Genomic DNA, 14,784 nt, shown 5'->3' with positions numbered 1-14,784 from the left:
CTTCTTGCATGAGAATTCTGAGATTTAACAAGCACCTTGTGTAATGCAGTAATGCAGCATCAAAGGATTTATATAAAAATTAAGACTAGGGAAATTACCCCCAAATGCTAGACCTTTTACTAAGTCTTATACCTCAATCTTTCACTGAAACTTCAAAAACATGCACTAGCCCATCAGAAAACCCAATTCTTATGCCAGTAATAGACTTGCACAGAAGTGGCACTGCAGCTGGAAGATTCTTCCCCTAGAAGGACTTGTCTAGGTCATGTCGTGGGATTATTTTATATCCAAATTAAAAAGCTTCATTTTACTACAAATAGAAGTTAGAGTATCTGATGAAGACAGATGATCTAAAGCTGTGGTTCCGACAATTCAGAATGCATTACAAGACTTTCCAGAAGATTAATTGGAATCCGACTTACGTTTTTTACAAGTTGAATTTACCAGCAGCTAATGGTCTGAGTGGTGTGCTCAGACAGTTACAGTTAAAAAAATAATCTTGGAATCTTCAAATAGGTGAGACCACAAAGATTTCTTCTGCAAATTTTATACAAAACCACATCAAATCAAGACCATCCGCCTCCTACCTCTGTTTTCTACGTAATGTCTTGAACTGTGAGAAGGTAACAATCTAAATTTTTATGGCTAAGCATGCAACAACTGCCTCCCTCAGAATTAATCCTGTAGTCCAGTAGTCATTGATATTTTTTTTTTTAGATTTAGTTCAGCAATGAACCAGTGATCTCAGACATGTAACACAAGTACAAAGTTCAAAAGTTTACCATCAAAATTTTTTTTCAAAACAAATTATTTACCTATTACACTAGATGTAGTTCCACCAGGACATCCTACTGTAGAAAGGCAAGGGCCATTATTTCCTGCACTTGAAACATAGATTACATTGTGCTTCCACACCGCTTCATTAATTACTTCACAAATTCTCCTGATGCAAGACGAAAAAAATAAGTCATTTAATCAACAATATTATTTTCTTCCCACAGGGCAAAACTCCCATTTCTAGCAGAATCTCTGTGACCAGTCACAGAACAGGGAATACTATGCAGTCTGCTTCCCACACCTAGGAGAGGCTGTTCCAGTACAGAAGCTGACAACAAAAAATAGTTTCTGGTTTTAAAAAGGAGTAACAGTTATTTAGCAATATTAGGTCTTCAAAAAACCCCACAGATTATGTGGTATTCCAACTACAAAAATTCTTTATTATTCTAAAATATTCTTTGTATTATAAATCAACAGCACTTTCAATAGGTTTATTTAACTTTCAAAAATAACTAAAAATGTAAACTGCAACAGTTTAATGTATAACAATCACTTGGGCCTGGACAAATCATTCTTACTGACAGTTCATTTACACAAAGCTCAAGAACCGTAATTCCACTTCTACAATATTAAAATACTTCATATTAACCACAGTAGTACTCACCCAGAATTTGGCCAATGTGTTGCCTCTCCATAGCTATAGTTGACAAGATCACACTTGTATTTTATTGCTTCTATCATCTGATAAAGTAAAAATAAAAGCCAAAATACATACTAGTCACAGAATAATTCACATAAGGAATGGCAAAAAGTATCTGCTTAAACTGATCTGCTACAGAACTAAGAAAAAGGGATAAATTTTTCTTGACTCTACAGAGGAAAATAATTTAATTTACTTCAATCAGTTACTTAAGTGGTATTTTCCCAGTGAACAAACAGAATCAAAAAACCCACTCCCTGAACAGTCTTATTCTTGCCATGTTCCAAGATATAAATTAAGACATTACCCTAAGACAATACTGCAGACCTCATTAGTATTCTGTCCTCGGTAACATAAAATTCACCTTTCCTGTGCAGTTTGGTTAAATTCCAAAAAGTCACAAATCATTACTGTACATTTTCATGTTGCTATAGCAAGATATTCTATGGGCCACAATAAATTTTCTATTTGCAATTCCTTTTCTTGTGTAAAATTTTTCCCCGTCAACTCACTAGATGGAAAAGGTCTTGGGACTTTCTTCATTAAAAAGGAATATTTTTCATCACTCTTCAGAAACAAGAGTTAAAACAAATTCAGCCACATGGGTAGATGCTAGTGTCTATTCTAGATGTAAGTATTCTATAGTTATGCAAATAACTATAAAAAAAATACACTCACAACACAGAATAAGGAACTTTAAATAAGCATACAAGTAACTTAGCCCATGTGTCAAGCTAGCCAGACACACTGCAACTCTATCAGTCTGAAAAACTCTCTAAGTGCTCTAAGCAAGAGCAGTTTTGTTTTATATTAAAACATTAGTCTTAAGATATGTTTTAAAATATATTCTGGTTGGTCTTGCAGGGGTTTTTTGGTAGGGTTATTTTTGTTTGGTTTGGGGTTTCTTGGCAGGGGGAGGGGGTTGGGGTTTGTTGGGTTTTTTTTTGTTTGGTTGGTTCGTTTTTTTAAATACTCTAGAACTGTAAAAACACAGCCTGTAAGCAAGTAGAGAGTGTTCCACAATATTCTACAGTTAAGTCATACTGCTGAGATTAATCATTTATTCAGTGAAATACCCACAGCTCTTATTAGACCAGTGCCAGTTTCCATTGTACTTAGTCTTGTATCGCCAATCTTGATTGCAAGAATCTGAGCTCCAGGAGCCACACCATTTCGTTCTGGTTCTTCTGGAAAGTATCCAGCTGCAATACTAGCCACGTGTGTTCCATGTGCTCCTGAGGAAATAAAAGTTGTATCACTGTATGTTTAGTAAACTTCCTTTATACCAATTTGATACACTACAGCTCAATTAAATTTCAATTATTGAGCTGTAAGTATATAAATCCAGTCGGCAGCCAGTCACAAGTGGTGTTCCCCGGGGCTCAGTGCTGGGGCCAGTTCTGTTGAATATCTTTACCAATGATCTGGACGGATGGATGTGCACCCTCAGCAAGTTTGCAGATGACACCAAGCTTGGAGGGAGTGTTGATCTGCTCAAGGGTAGGAAGGCTCTACAGAGGGATCTGGACAGGCTGGATGGATGGGCCGAGGCCAATTGTATGAGGTTCAACAAGGCCAAGTGCCGGGTCCTGCACTTGGGTCACAGCAACCCCACGCAGCGCTACAGGCCTGGGGAAGAGTGGCTGGAAAGCTGCCCGGTGGAAAAGGACCTGGGGGTGCTGGTCGACAGCCGGCTGGATATGAGCCAGCAGCGTGCCCAGGTGGCCAAGAAGGCCAACGGCATCCTGGCCTGTATCAGAAATGGTGTGGCCAGCAGGAGCAGGGAGGTGATCGTCCCCTGTACTGGGCACTGGTGAGGCTGCACCTCGAGTCCTGTGTTCAGTTTTGGGCCCCTCACTACAAAAAAGACATGGAGGTGCTGGAGTGTGTCCAGAGAAGGGCAACTAAGTTGGTGAGGGGCCTGGAGCACAAGTCCTGTGAGGAGCAGCTGAGGGAACTGGGGCTGTTTAGTCTGGAGAAAAGGAGGCTGAGGGGAGACCTTATTGCTCGCTACAACTGCCTGAAAGGAGGTTGTGGTGAGGTGGGGGTTGGTCTCTTCTCCCAAGTAACAAGTCATAGGACAAGAGGAAATGGCCTCAAGTTGCACCAGGGGAGGTTTAGATTGGATAACAGGACAAATTTCTTCACCGGAAGGGTGAAGAATAAAAAATAAAAAGCCAGTAAACAGCAGCAATATGCAAAATAAAACAGCTTTTTGAGGGGAGAAAGGAGGCAGCAAACAGAGAGAAAGTAAGTATTAACTTAATTACACTAACAAAAGTTACTTAAAAGGCTCAACGCTTCCTACTAAAAGTTATGAAAATTATACCTGAGATGACTCAGATAGCGGGGATTAAGCGAAAAATTAGAAATAAAACTGCACAGAAGTATAAAAAGGAACCTCTCAAAAAAAATTACCATCAATTTAGAAACCAGAACTCCTTCTGTAGTTCTACTGAGATGTGATAGTTTCATGAGAAATTAAGAGCATTCTTCAAATCAAATACATCCATACCACCTTAACCACTCAGGATGCTTCCAAAACAAAACATTATGAAAAGAATACACAAATATGGGTTCAGAGTGGTTGGACCTACAGCTATAGGTGACACCTGTCATCACAAAAAAGTTTGGATAAACCAAAATAAAGACTAATACCCCTTTTGCCCATGGATGTCTTATTTAAGATTCTTAAAGTACACAAGCACAAAGGACAGTGACTCAAAAATCAATCATCACCCTATATTTAAAACCAAAACAAAAAAGGTACTTTGAAAGAAGGTTCTTTCTATTTTAGGCTTAAAGATACAGGAGCATCTTAAAGAGTACCTAAGTATACACATTCTATGTATACATGCACATGAACACAAAGTTGACAGTATTTCAGACAAAAACGCAAGCAAGTTTGGTAATGAGCTGTCATTATAGGTTTAGTTCAGGAACTCTGAATATTGATCTTGATTGCCATAGTAATGAACACTGTATTAAGACAGCTGCCTTGAACCATCCCAAAGATCAGCATCAGGACCCAATACAAATTGCTGCTTCTCATACCTACTCAGTGGCAAAGTTTTCTTAAGATTGCTTTCATTTACCTCCACTTGTCACAATGGAAAGAAGGTTTCCATCATCATATATATTCACAGAATAATTCAACATCTCAGATGTTCCAAAAGATCCATATTCCTGAGCCTCTTTATAGGTTCTCAGCACTGTACAGCTAGTTAAGTCACCACTCTCACTTGTATCTATGCAGGCTCTGTTGACAAAAAACAAAAAAAAAAGCAATTTTCCAGCTGCTGTAAACTTTCAGTTACCTCCCCCAGCAAAGAGTACTGCAAAGACTTCAAGAAGTCTGGTTTTGTGTTTGTGGTATCTTACTTCTTTTAAGTCAATATTTTTAAACCTGGTTGTTTACACTTAGATTCAGAAACTACAAAGATCTCTAATTAAACTGATTTTCAAATACTACTAAATTCAAACAAATCTGTCTCTGAAAAGCGAGCATATGGAAATTCAGGCAATTTCTTCAAAGAAGAAATTTTACTAAAGCTAGCTGTTCAGTGCTGGTACACAAGCATTTGAAGCCTTACCCACTGTTTTGTATGATACACACAACCAGTCAAGAAAAGTGCCACATTACATCCTGAAGCTTGTGCACAGACTTCTGGTGGTTTGGTTGTTTTTTTTTTCCCTGCTATCACCACTGGATACTTAAAGCAATTTTACTCTGCCTCAGAGCAAATTCCCACAGGCTTAAACTTTATATCATGCTGTCTTTAATAAGACTTCATTCTACCCCATCTTATGTTGGGATTGGAACTTTGTCATGAAACTCAAGTGATAAAGCAGGACTATTTTAAAGCAAGTAACATTTAAGTCCTCTATAAAGAGGGTAGATTTAAAAGTTAACAGAGTCTTCAATGCAAGCTGTTTTATGTGTAGAACAAGACATTTTAGACAAGTTTAGGCATTTACCTCCAGGTCTCACCGTCATTCCATACTAGACAATCGTATACTGGCCCAGGATCACTATACTTTTTCTCAAAAGAATTCAACAGTTCCACTTGATTTTGAAGTTCTTCCTTTATTAGCTTATTTACCTAATAAAGCAACAAAAATACAGTCCAAGTATTTCTAAAATTATTACAAGACAGGTAATCCTACATTCCTTTCTGGTGCTATACATTTGTTCCATTACTTCATCAAGAATGTAAGACTGTCCTAGGAGGCACAAACATCTAGAAGTTAAATGGTCTTCAACACTGCACTATTAATTTTTGGCCTATTACGTACAGCTATTTCCAATTTCTGTAGCTGTAACATTTAAAAGCTTTTTTTTTTTTTACAGATTGTTAAATGATACAGAAGTGATCTGAAGCATTTCTGGTACTTCACTGAAATAGTACCTAGTTTACAAAAGGATATGTTTAACAGATTCCAACTTTGAACACAGCGAGGATGACGGCCTCAAAAAAGAGCATGTTAAATCAAAAATAAAACTTACTAAAAATATGGTATTTGCAGTAATACCCTTTTCATATTTGACAACAAGTTTAGAAAGTTAACAACACTAAGCAAACCAAACAACCATCCATATACAGACTTTTAAAATTAGTCAGAAGATACACTGGTAAGTTATCTGCCAAAAGAATCACAAGTATCTTTCCTTCACTCATCTAATAAAGTATTTCAATCCTCTCAACCAGTAACAAATTGTTGCAAACAACAAGCTCACAAATTTATTTAGGCTTACACAAACCTGGGAGGGAGAGCTATGAGCAGCATCAAATTCTTCTTGTTTCCTACAGGCCTCTGCTAGAGCCAATCTGTGAACAGGATCCCAGAGCTTTTCCTTGCGTTCTTTCTGTAAAATAAAACCACATTCTTCAATATACTGACAAATACATATACCAAAGTATGAATGGTATAAAAATAATTTGAGAATTCAGATTTGAGACACAATGGCTAAAAATGTTCAATACAATACTATAAAGAAACATCAGCTGCTACACAGAAAAAAGAAATGGGTATCATTAATTTCTAGACTTTTTGCCTCAATGGACCACTGTGAGGATGACCACCAGGCCACTTCCTGTTGTTCTGAAAAAATCAAAGAAATGGATCATCTCAAAACTAAACAAAAAATCAGTGAGAGAATAGCAGCCCACGTGTGTTAGCAATCACATACTGTAGTTTCCTAGAAAAACTTAAGAATCAGAAGAGTGAAATATGAATATACACCAGAAGCAAAATCTAATTCCTTACCTGAATCCTTTCCTTAAGAGCTTTAGGATAGATATCATAGCCATTTTTTATGCCAATGTGATATTTGCCTGAAGGATTTACCCAGTTCGCTGGAATCTACAGAAAAGCATATTCATAAATAGGTTAACTAAAGGCATCAAGAAAAAAAAATCAACACTGTGGAAGAGAGCTTAGCAGAACAGACTTGCAAATATCACCAATTTAATTCCCTGTCTCCATGACGGTAACTACTGCACTAAGTTTCAACAACATGACATGGCAATTTCAATCCAGTTCCAAAGGAACCAGTATCAATTCATGTGACACTGCCATTGAGCATCTTTAAGTATCAGTTGCGCTGATACTCTACTTTTAAAAAATACAGCCCCAGCAGTGACTTTATTGGGTAGAGGTTTGGGGAAATAGCACTATAAATGAAAAGAAGCACCCTAGCATGAAGGGGTATTTTGGTTAGAGGTCATGAGAAACATCTGAATGTCTGATTTCATATCTTGCTGCAGTTTAGACTCTCAGTATATCAGATCCACTATTCCTAGTAACAACTGCAAGAGAGCAACACATTCACCCTTACAATCATATCCCATGCAAAATTCAGAAGAAAGCTGATAGCATGGAGAGGTCCAAAGATTTGACGCCCCCATATTACCTTATCAATCTAACCAGCCAGTCAAGAACATGTCAGTAACATCAGCAATTCTCACGTAGCCAGGACTCTACTAGATCTCATCGTATCCCTTCCAAAAACCCTACATGCTTCTGTTCTATTCATAGTGTGAATGCAGTGAGCCTACAACTGCCCTCACATATTTTTCAGTCTCTACAACTATCTACCATAAGCTTAACATGATTCCTCTTGTAGTTTATACAAATGTGGAAAATATTAGCACTTTTAAAGACAGAACCATGTCTGATATTTTTCAAGCATGTTAGCATGCTTTCTTCAACCAACTTCCAAAACTATATCAGATACTGATTTGGACAAACAGTAATCAAATGATTATCAAGCCCCCAACAAAACTCTGTACAGACCCCCATTCAGCTATAGAGAATATTCAATATAAAGACATATGAAAAGTAAAAGAAATGTCAAGCAATCTGTATGAAGATGAGCAAATGCACTATTAGTTTTGGATAAGATCTGGTTAAAAGTTCTGCAGAAACCAAAACAGGTGCTAAATTTGTTGTTAAATAAGAAAGAGAGAAAAAGATGCCCAGTGGTCTGTACCACCACTCACCTTTAAAGTTCTTCCAGAAAGACCGGTAATTTCCCCATCTTTAGGTTCTACAATGGTACACGTAGTTACATCACCACTGCCTGTTGTATCAATTATATCAATTATCTTGGGTTTCCCATCAGTTGTAATCTGAAAATACAAGCACAGAAAAACTGGAAGTGTAGTTGATTATCCTTTAGTATACAAACCAGGAAATTTTTCATTTTTGTTAATAAAAATATCAACTAACTTTCTTAAGCACCCAACCTTTAACTGAAGGACATAAAACCAACTTGAAATTAGTTAAATCTTCAATGAACTAAGAGCAATGTGTCCATCTTTCTGGTTTATACAAACTCACTCACTCTCTTCTAAAAAGGAGTTAGAAGAGAAACAAGTAAAAACATTGTATCAATAAAGCACAGGCACTTCAATTTAAAACCAAGTCTAAATTTGCAAATCCATTTGCAAAAACTACTACTGATGTTCAAATGATTTGCTGCATTGCTTCCATCCCACCATTCTGGCCAAATGTTACAGTAACAAGTGCATAACTCTAACAAAAGGAAAGGTGCTGAGGTACATATGCTCACAAGCTTGCATCTCTTAACTGAGCTTAAACCTGAAACGAACACAAGTTACCATCATCCTACTTTTCCTGTTTCAAGGATTCTGCTTCATGTTTTAATCAATCTGAAGTGTTAGGAGCTATGGCTATATACACCTAATACTGTATAAGGAGTATTTTTACCAGGGTGAGGAGAAAGAGAGCTTAAAGTATGCTTGAGTTTACAAGCATAAATTTAAAGCCTCCTCAAATTAAATTAAAACTAGCCCTGATGGACTTTACAGTAGTTGCAGGCAACTGAACAACATCAAAAAAGAAACCACTAACCTACCCAAAGCTCCTTTCACCTAGAGGAACCTTCTACAGTTACCATGAGTATGATTAAGATTATTTTTTTAAACATTTAGCAAAAATATTCAATGTTAACTTCTTGTAATGCCATGTTTCATCTAGTAGGTATTGTATGAGTTTATTCAGCAAATAAACTATACTCCATATACAGTAGTATTTGCTTGAAGGGCAATATGAATTCAGAGGGGTGGAACACCTCGTCTACAAAGAGAGACTCAGAGAGTTGGGGTTGTTCAGCCTGGAGAGGAGATGGTTCCAGGAAGACCTTATTACAATACCTAAAGGGGGCTTATAAGAAAGACAGGGAGGGACTTTTTAATAGGGCCTCTTGTGATAGGACAAGGGGTAATGGTTTTAAACTAAAAGAGCATAGATTCAGACTAGATATTAGGAAGAAATTTTTTATGATGAGGGTGGTGAAATGCTGGAACAGGTTGCCCAGAGAGGTGGTAGGTGCCCCATCCCTGGAAACATTCAGGGTCAGGTTGGACGCGGCTCTCTGAGCAACCTGATCGAGTTGAAGATGTCCCTGCTCATTGCAGGAGGGTTGGACTAGATGACCTTTAAAGGTCCCTTCCAACCCAAACCATTCTTTGATTCTATGAATTGGCCATATGCACCTATTTTTATAGTTCTACATTAAAGATGGATTTAAAAAAAGAAAAAATAAATCAATAATCTTCCCAACATCTCCTATACACTAACTACACTGAAAGTGAAAAAAGCTTCTTGTTCAGAAAAGCAGCAACATTTGCTGTTTTCTACCATTTAAATATTTGGTATTGTAGCCTTTATTCTCTATCAATTATTTTGATGCTAGACATAACATATATGGCAGGTAGTTTTGCTCAAATCATGCTCTGGAACTGTGAATTCAGCTGCTGAAAGTTAACACTATGATCAAGCTGTTTCATTAAAGTCACTCTATTGCTGCCAAATATACAACAAAGCTCAAGCTTTTATCGCACCTCAACAAATAAGGATAAACACTTCCAAGGTCTCAAATTCTCATGGTTTAAAAAACATCAACAAAAAACAAACCAACAGAAACAACACACAACACCCCCCTCCCCCCAAAACCCCTAAACCAACCAAACAAAAAAACTCAACAACCCCCCCTCCCAAACAGACAGAAAAACAACAACCAACCTTCCCCCCCAATAAAATCAGGTTTAAACAGCTGGAAAAAAAAAAAGAACCAAACCCCAAAATCCCAAACCCACAGCAAACATAAAAAGGACATTCATTTCATTTCCCAGAAGGTAACAAATGTTGCTTTTCAAGAGGCTTGCTAAGCAAGAACTTCCCTTACAGAAACCAACCCTGTTACTCTGTTCATAGAAATTCATGCTAAGAAAGTTGTTAAAGCACCTTAACCTGGTAAAACATCTACTGAACAACATTTACATGGTAGTGAAAATTTTCCTGGGAAACACAATGCATAGGCACTCAAACCATGTAATTTTCTAGCGTTTATAATTAATGCCTTCAAATGCCAGTCACCACTTGCAGAAAAGTCAAGAGCTGCTCCAATAATAAAGCAACTGCAAACCAAACCTGAGATTATCAGAACCAGACATTTTTCAATATGCCTCTAATCAAAGTGAATTATTCAGTGATCACGCTGTGAAGCGCAAGAAAACAAGAATGAAAATGTAATCCAAGGTGACTTGTTTGAACTAGAGAAGTTATGCTGCAACAGGTGGCCACAACACAGATTTATGCCGTAGTAAGCTTGGGTAGTTTTAAAAGTTGTTTCCTAGCCAGGAAGACAATGTGCAACTCCTGCACTATACGGCGCTCTGCCTCCTAGTTGAATAGGAGATCCACACACACATATGAGTTTGTACAATTAGAATCAACAAATCAGAGTCTTTCAGCCAGACACAAGAAACTCAAGAGTTTCAGGTACAAAGGTCCAAGGTTCAATTCCTAAAAGCAGCCATCCAGACGGTTCACAGTCATTTAGTGCAAGTAAGTGATATGGCTTCTTCTGCTGACATGAACTGTTGTTTGGCATACTGCCCACCAGTAGTAATGCTAGAGTGAAACTCAAGAGTTCAACTGGGTTTTCCTTTTCAAGTCTTGTAATTCTGGGGAAAAAATAACAACAATAAAAAAAAAAAATCAAGTGAACTTGATCAATTCCCTTGCGTGAACAGAAAAATCTAGAAGTAAAGAATTTATTACAGACAGAAGGTACATTTTAGTACTTTTCGTATTAAAATTCAAAAAATGAAGAACTTTTACACTATAAAATATTTTTAATTGCATATTTCTAACAAAATCCCCAATCCTACCTTTAATATCCTGGTTTGCCTACAGCCATTTGAAAAAACAAATAAAACCATCTGCTAGTTTAGAACTGAAAATTATTTTGTTGTTTATACATTTTAGTTTGAAGTTTAAAAAAACATACTTTCGTGTCAGCTCTGACTTTGTATACATTAGTAAGTTGAGCACATGACAAATAATCTATCTGCATAATCATGGCAGCTGATCAGTATAATAGAAGTAGAGAAGCACCAGTATCTGTGACAATCCCAAACTAAAAGGCAAAGCCAGGTGCATTTGAGCATGTTTTTTCCCAGACCATACAATGTTACTGATTCCAGCTGACAGCTATTGCAGCAACAAGAGTTGAACAAGTTCTTCAGCACTTTGGTCACGGGACAGCTGATCATCATCACAAATAAAATAATTTTCAACCAATTTTTTTTTTTAACTCAGTGCTGAAAAGCAAGTCAAGCCAAACTAGCTACTACTGCTAAAAGGTCATCTCATAAAAGTACAATCTAATTTTAGCAAATAATAATTCAAACAGGCACTTCACAAAAGCAAAACTTCGAGAAGCAGATGAACTGACTTGTCTATCCTGAAACATAACAAGAAGTGACAACAGCAACAGGGAAAGGATAGGGTAGGTTTGAACAAAGACTATACATACACAGCCATAACACTCCATTAAACATACCTTATCTGCCCACCTAAAATTTCATCACCTGCTGTGCCTTAATGAGGAATTACAAGCCATGATTCAGCAGATAACAACAGGAAATAGATTCTACAAAGAGGGCTGAGAGGGGAAAAAAAACTAGCAGGAAAGAAGCAGACAAACCAAACTTTACATTTACAGCTGGCATCAACAGGTGGAGTGTAAAGCAATGGAAGACAAGGTGAAAAGAGTTCCCTAGAGGGCACTGGTTACAAAAAAATTCATAAAGGAAAGTAAGTACAAGTTAGGTTAACATTTTGTGTGGCAAAGCAAGCCAACCAATAGAAAAATGAAATTGATGTAAGAAGGTTTAAGCCCAGTAACTATTCTCTCTATAGCAGCAAGTGTCCTGGGAAGAATATAAACATAATGGTACTTCCCTGTTATACTCTGTCCCCAAATCTTTTTGTCTCTCAGCAAGTAATGGTATGGCAAAAAATGTATGGTATCAGTGTTTACAAACCACAAAGTATAACATCAACAAGCAAAGGAACCCTACCCAGGAATGAGACACTAGGGAGCAGCAAAACATGAACTGCTTTGTTTTGACTAAAAACCCCACTATATTCACAACAAGGTAGCTCATTTCGGCCTGTAATCACTATTGACATTAGCTTGAACTCAAAGTTGTAATACCTGCCTATTAACCTTGCTACATAAAATGTCTTCTCTTCCCTCTTAGCAACTAACTCAATTATCATAGTTCTAACTCCATGCCAGGCCAAGAACTAACAATAAGACTGAAAGTAAGAAAAAGCAGCAGCAGAGAAGGCAGGGGCATTAAAAAACCAAAAACCAAAACCCCCAAAAAACCCCAACAACACTGTCCCAAGGTTAGAAACTACTTGTCACAGTACAGCTACGCTGTCTGTGCCCAGGACACTGTCTTATTCCGTGGAGGTAAAACGTAAAATGCCCGGTACTCCACAGAGTGAGGCCACCCTCTTGCTGCAAAAACACAAAGCTATTCTACAGACTGTGCGTTGCCTACCTCTCCTTTATAATTCCCTGTGCAATAAGCCTCCCCATTCTGTAGTTTAGCAAGTAGCTCAAGTCAGGTGTATTAAGTGGGCAGCATGAAAAGAGCACACAGCTTCTTTATGTGTTTCTCTAACACCCCTGCAAACTTGCTCTCACCCATTGCAAGATGAATTCTCCCCCTCCACCCCCCAATGTTCTCTACAAATCTTTCACTTCACTACCTAAAATTTTATCCTCCACATAAAGAGAACAGGTTAAAGAAAACCGGTACCGTCAACACTGAGATCCTGAGGGTTCATAAGCATCCCTTATCACCCCTTATAAGCATTGGGTTACCTATCTCAGAACAAAGCTTCCCTCTACTGCCCATAAACTCATGCTTTTTTTTTTTTTTCCTGGTTGACCACTCCTCATTTATAGCCTCCAGAGATTTAGGTCTTTTGCTTTCGTATGTGAAACTTCAGAATTATGCATATCCCATTTATACTCACATCTCTGTAATTGTCTTTTACTACTATCTGGTCTGCCCATGGTATTACCTTGTTTGCTTTTTGGCTAGCTTTCTTTAAGCTTCCTAATTACTATTCCACTTACCCACACCCTTTTGCCAAAAGCACCCATTTCACTCCAGCTTAAATCAATCGAAGTTACAGCTGTCCAGTCCCTCCTTCCACCCTACCTGTCCTCTTCATTCACCCTTTCACTTACCTGAACCCCCGTAAGGAGTCATTTCAGAACACTGAACTAAAGATCTGCCAGGGTTAGGTCCCTGAGGTAGGTCGCTTCAGAGCAAAATCTATGCCTGTGCCAAAGAAAGGGCAGAAACCAACAGAGGTCCCGCTTAGTTAAAAAAATAAAGGATGCAGTATCCAAGCGAGTTGCATACAGCTCTCTGAATCATTTCTCAAGGCTTCCTTTGCCACATCTCAGAGAAAATATGTTGACAAGAAACTGGAAGCAGTAGTGACATAAAAGGCCACACACAAACTTACACGATAAAGAAATGTTAAGAGACAAGAGTTAAAAGAAATAAGTGCCGAGAAACGCCAAAACTAAAATCGCATACAGAGAGATTTACAAAACCGAAGCCGAGATCCTAACGGCAATCGCTATGCGATCTCAGCTACAACGCTAACGGCAGTCGCTATGCGATCCGAGCTACAAAGCTAGCAGATCCAAAAAAAAGCCGGCAGAACCGAATTTGATACAGATTGTTACTGTAATAGGAGGCGCGAAAAAATACACCGAGAAAGAGAGGTATGCAAATTTTGCCAGAAACACGCTTCCCATGTAAAAGACCTAAGCGGCTGTTCGTAGCCTCAAGCCACCGGCCGCTGAGGCGACGCTAAGGCTTAACGAAAACACAAAGTATTCTCTTAGAACGAGTTCTACGTGAGAGAAGACACCCAAGACCAGACCTAAGTACCGCGAAACCCCCGCGAACGGCTTAAAAGCAGGATCCTCACACAAACACCCCAAGCGACCCCAGCCGACCCCCCAGCCCCAACCCACCCCGGGGCCCCTCAGCCCTCCCGTACCGGAGCCCAGGCGAGCGGGAAGGGTAAGCGACCGAGCACACAAACAACGGCCGGTCCCCACGACAGCCCTCCAGGAGCCTCGGGCCGCGGCAGCTCCCGGACGAAGGCCCCCGGCCCCGTCCGCCCCCCCGAGGGCCGCCCCGTCGCCGTGACTCAGGGCCGCCGCTGAGGCGGCTCCTCCGCACCGCCCGTTACCTGCATGCCCGGCGCCCCCGGGTCTACGCCGGTGTCCAGCACAGCCAGCAGTACCCCCCGCCCGTCGAAGTCCGGGAAGCGGGCGAGGAAGGCGGCGGCGCCGGTCTCCTTCTTGGGCAGGAGGCCGTGGAAAGGGAACGGCTCCTCAGCGGCGGCCGCCATGACGGGAGGGGGGGGACGACGGGGGGGGGGCCGCG

General features: G+C 39.2%; 1 protein-coding gene across 4 annotated transcripts in view; it reads right to left on the bottom strand.

Annotated features, from left to right (window-relative positions):
• The window catches only part of TPP2 (tripeptidyl peptidase II), a 56,754-nt gene extending 41,976 nt beyond the window's left edge, over nt 1-14,778 (bottom strand). For 2 of the 4 annotated variants that reach the window (XM_010578303.1, XM_010578306.1), the window contains exons 1-9: nt 14,588-14,778; nt 7,981-8,109; nt 6,746-6,841; nt 6,234-6,344; nt 5,456-5,580; nt 4,573-4,736; nt 2,558-2,712; nt 1,442-1,518; nt 816-943 (exon numbers count right to left, since the gene is read on the bottom strand). In XM_010578303.1, coding sequence (XP_010576605.1) covers nt 816-943; nt 1,442-1,518; nt 2,558-2,712; nt 4,573-4,736; nt 5,456-5,580; nt 6,234-6,344; nt 6,746-6,841; nt 7,981-8,109; nt 14,588-14,749 — 1,147 coding nt within the window. In that variant the 5' untranslated portion in view covers nt 14,750-14,778. The remainder of the gene's footprint in view (nt 1-815; nt 944-1,441; nt 1,519-2,557; nt 2,713-4,572; nt 4,737-5,455; nt 5,581-6,233; nt 6,345-6,745; nt 6,842-7,980; nt 8,110-14,587) is intronic. The other 2 variants (XM_010578304.1, XM_010578307.1) reach the window with 1 other exon arrangement.
• Nucleotides 14,779-14,784: the final 6 nt, after the last annotated feature.

The sequence above is a fragment of the Haliaeetus leucocephalus genome, unplaced genomic scaffold (assembly GCF_000737465.1).
Source record: "Haliaeetus leucocephalus isolate CR32 unplaced genomic scaffold, Haliaeetus_leucocephalus-4.0 Scaffold626, whole genome shotgun sequence".
Classification (NCBI taxonomy): domain Eukaryota; kingdom Metazoa; phylum Chordata; class Aves; order Accipitriformes; family Accipitridae; genus Haliaeetus; species Haliaeetus leucocephalus.
This window is presented reverse-complemented; position numbering and strand designations above follow the sequence as displayed.